The sequence below is a fragment of the Otolemur garnettii genome, unplaced genomic scaffold (assembly GCF_000181295.1).
Source record: "Otolemur garnettii isolate 467f Iridium unplaced genomic scaffold, OtoGar3 scaffold00275, whole genome shotgun sequence".
Taxonomy (NCBI): domain Eukaryota; kingdom Metazoa; phylum Chordata; class Mammalia; order Primates; family Galagidae; genus Otolemur; species Otolemur garnettii.
Genome location: NW_003852670.1, coordinates 718,000 through 722,051, shown reverse-complemented (window position 1 = coordinate 722,051; position 4,052 = coordinate 718,000). Strand labels below are relative to the sequence as shown.

Sequence of the window (4,052 nt, the reverse complement as noted above, 5' to 3'; positions counted from 1 at the left end):
TTTTTTACATCAAGTTTGCCAACATCTGTCTGTTGTGTGTTTAGTGCATTTACATTTAATGTAATTGCTGTTATCATTGTGCTCACATATACCACCTTCCCATTTATTTTCATTTGTCCTACCTAATATATGTTTCTTTTTCTCTCCTTGGTTGCCTTCTTTTGGATTTACTTGGTGGTGTAATTCCATCTCTCCCCACTCATTAGTTGCTCTTTATACATTCTTTCAGTATTCTTTTAATGTCTTCTGCTAGAAATTACAACTTGTATCCATCGTTTATTATAGTCTAATACAAATTTTATTTTTATTCACTTCCCAGACGATTCTGCAATCTCACAACACTCAATCTCTGTTTACCTTCATTCTACTCTTGTGTGTATGTTGTTATTGTTCGTTTTAATTCCACATGTATTTTGCACCTAATAACACATTACTGCTATTGCTATGTTCCATCAATATGCATTTATATTAACCCACATATTCAGTCTTTCTATTCCTTTTTATTCTTTACTATATTTCTGTGATTATATCTCAGCTCAGTTTTCTTCTACTTGAGAACTCCCTCTCAGATTTCATTTAGTGCAGATCTGTTGGCAGCAAATTTTCCCAGTTTTTGAATAGAAATATATATTTCAAATTCACCTGTAAAGGGCACTTTTGTGAATCTAACGTTCTAGGTTAATACTTTATTTTTTTCCAGCAGTTTCAAAATGGCATCCCATCATTATCTCACTCCTGCCATTTCTGCTGACAAGTGATTGTCAGGCTATGATTTCTCCTTTGAAAGTAATGTGTCTCCTCTACCTCCCTTTGGCTGCTTTTAATATTTTTTCTTTGCCTTTGGTTTTCAGCAGTTTGAGTATGGTTTGCCCAGATGAAATTTTCTTTCTATTTATCTTGCATGGCACTAGGGAAAAATCATAAAACTTTTTCAATTTTGGAAAATTCTCAGCCTGTATTTCTTTGACTATTATTTTTTCCCCCAATCTTCCTCTCTTCCTCTCCTAAGACTCAGGTACACGTGCTAGTTCTGTCCACCGTCCTCCACAGGTCTCTTGTGTTCTTTGCTGTGTTTTCCATTCTCTATCTCTGATCTGCAGCTTAGACTTTTTATACTGTCCTATATTACAGTTCAGTAAATCTCTCTTCTTCTAAGTCTAATCGCAATTAACCCATATGCCAAGTTGTTAATTATTGTATTTCTCTGTTCGAAGGTTCTATTTCATTCTTTCTTAGAGATTCCTGTTCTTTGATGAAAGATTGACTTTGACTTGATTGTGTCAGTCAAGTCTGGGTCTGATAACACTGATATCTGGGTCACTATTGGTTCAATTTTTCTATGGATATGTTTCCCCACCATCAAATTCCTGTTTCTTGGTGTGCTTGATAATTTATTGTTCACTGACAACCATTGTAAATTATAGTGGCTCCAGGAGAAATTATGGAGATAATATTCTACCATGTTCTTTGGTAGACAGAGCGAGATGAGATTACCTTGACCCAGTTGGTACTGAACTGACTAGAGTCTGGGTTGCAGGTTTTGTAAGGTTATGCCTCTCCCTTTGGTTTGCCCCATTTCTAGAGTATAGAAATCCTTGAGGATTCCAGCTGAGAGTCTGGTGTGATTACTTTCTCTCTCTTCTTCGGTGGAAACCAAAGTCTTCAATTTTTATCTTGTTAGTATCATGATACTGTCAAAAATTTCTGTCTTTCACAGTCTTTCTGCTTACCTGAGTAATACAGCAAATACATCGCTCAAGGAAACCTGAAAGTCTCAGAGTTAATCTTCTGCGTCACCCTTCTAGCCAACATCTTGGCCCCTTCAGTCCCTGCTGCTTTCGCAACCTCAGTCCTTAGTTTCTTTTCTCTCTACCTCCAAAGACTCTGCTGCCTTTCCTGCCTCTTAGCTGTGGCCCTCTGCCCACATGCTCAGCCTCTTAACTAGAATCAACAAATTTCCTGAAGGGAAAAATGGTTCTCAGTGTGCCAGCTCACCTCTTTGTGTTTTCCTGCTTCTGAGATCATGGCCCTTCAAATGCTTGTCAACTTGGCAGCTTTCCAACAACTTTTAAAAAGAGATCTTCTGTATTTTATTCAGCTTTTCCAGTTGTTCTCAACATAAGCACTGGTCTGCCTAAAGCAAAAAATATATATATATATATTTTTTTTTTTCTCAGAATTCTTATCTCAGAAAAAGACTCCCCAGCAAAGAGTGATTTTACACAGAGAATTAGATGATACAGTTCTTGGGAAGGCCAGTGAAGCCAAAGGTGGGAGTAGGGTGGGCACAGTTGTTTTATCAGTTAACTATTTTTTCTTTTTTTTTTTTTGAGACAGAGTCTCACTCAGTCACCCTGGAGTTGAGTGCCATGGCATCATAGCTCATAGCAACTTCAAATTCTTGGGCTCAAGTGACTCTCTTTGCCTCTGGGATTACAGGCACCCACCATAACACCCAGCTACTTTTTAGAAACAGGGTCTTATTCTTGCTCAAGCTGATCTCAAACTCCTGAGCTCAAGCAATCTGCCCACCTCAGCCTCTCAGAGTCCTGAGATTACAGGCCTGGCCCAGTTAGCTAACTTTTGCAGTAATGATGCATAAAAAAATAATCATAACATCTCAGTGGCATAGTGAAATGAGCACATATTTCTTATACACTTTCATGCTGTGGACTGCTGGGCTGGGCTCCATACCCAGGGCAGCTCATTCTGAGCACAGGCTGAAGGGGCAGCACCTACCAGGGAACGCTCTTTTATTTATTTTTTATTTATTTATTTATTTATTTTTTCTGAGACAGAGTCTTAGTTTGTCTCCCTTGGTAGAATGCCATGGTGTCATAGCTTGCAGCAACCTCAAACTCTTGGGCTTAAGCACTTCTCTTACCTCAGCCTCCCCAGTAGCTAGGACTACAGGTGCCCACCACAATGCCTGGCTATTTTTTAGAGACAGGAGTCTTGCTCTTGCGCAGGCTGGTCTCAAATCTGTGAGCTCAGGCAATCCACCCACCTCAGCCTCCCAAGTGCTGGGATTATAGGCATGAGCCGCTGTACCCTGCCAAAAGCTCTTGTCTTGGTGAAGTCAGAAGCATAAAAGGGCAAGCCTCGATGTGCAAACACATTCCTACCCTCTGCTTATGTTGCATCACCTGATATCCCATTGGCCAAAGCAAGACACATGGCCAAGCTCCCAGTCTAGGGGCAGGAAGTAAACTCTGTCTTTTTTGTGAGAGAAACTGCAAAGCTACAGGACAACAGGTATAGCTACAGGGAGGGGTGAAGAATCAGGGTAGATAATTTACTGGACTAGATGACATCCCTTAAAGACAAGAACTTCAGGAGCTGATGCCTAGCTGAGCAGGGATGGTCACCAAGGAGGAAACCCCCTGCTGTGTACTCTACCTTGTGGCTCCATGCCACTGCCAATCTGGCGTCCTATAATGACGACGGGCTGTAATCTGCCAATTATGTTTTCTCTTATTTTCATTGTGAAATTCTTTGTCCAAATTTCCACAAGAGCCTCGAGCATCCTGCTGTCATTAAGCATCAGAGTCAAAAGAAAAGGATGATTTTTTTTTTTTTAACCATCTTTCTGCTTTCTAGTCTCACTTTGGTGCCTCACATTTGGCATAATCAACACAGAACCCTGTTCTTAAGAGTGTCTAGGAAATACAGTTTCCGGACTTCTACATCCCGAAAAATGTAATAAATACCTTTAAAGGGGCAGGGATGGTGCTGTGTGCTAACCCCACTCTGGGATAAATGTGGGCCACAGGGAGCATAGGTAAGAGACTCACAGTAAGGGAGAGGCCCTAGAAGTACTCAAATACTCCAGTTTGAAACAGCACCATTCACGTGGAGCCTGTCCTGCCCTGGAGGTGACCCTCCTTCCCTTTCCCTCTCCCGAACTCTGTTAGGATGATCAGAAACCCCTGAGCAGGACGGTACCTGTGGCTCAGTGAGTAGGGCGCTGGCCCCCATATACCCAGAGTGGCATGTTCAAACCCAGCCCTGGCCAAACTGCAACAACAACAACAACAAAAAAAAAAAAAAAA

At 41.1% G+C, this 4,052-nt stretch overlaps 1 protein-coding gene across 2 annotated transcripts in view; it reads right to left on the bottom strand.

The window, feature by feature from the left end:
* Positions 1-4,052, bottom strand: part of LOC105888315 — a 13,012-nt gene that overhangs the window by 7,736 nt on the left and 1,224 nt on the right. For both annotated transcript variants that reach the window (XM_023508764.1, XM_023508763.1), the window contains exon 2: positions 1,996-2,134. In XM_023508764.1, the coding sequence (XP_023364532.1) occupies positions 1,996-2,025 (30 nt within the window). In that variant the 5' untranslated portion in view covers positions 2,026-2,134. The remainder of the gene's footprint in view (positions 1-1,995; positions 2,135-4,052) is intronic.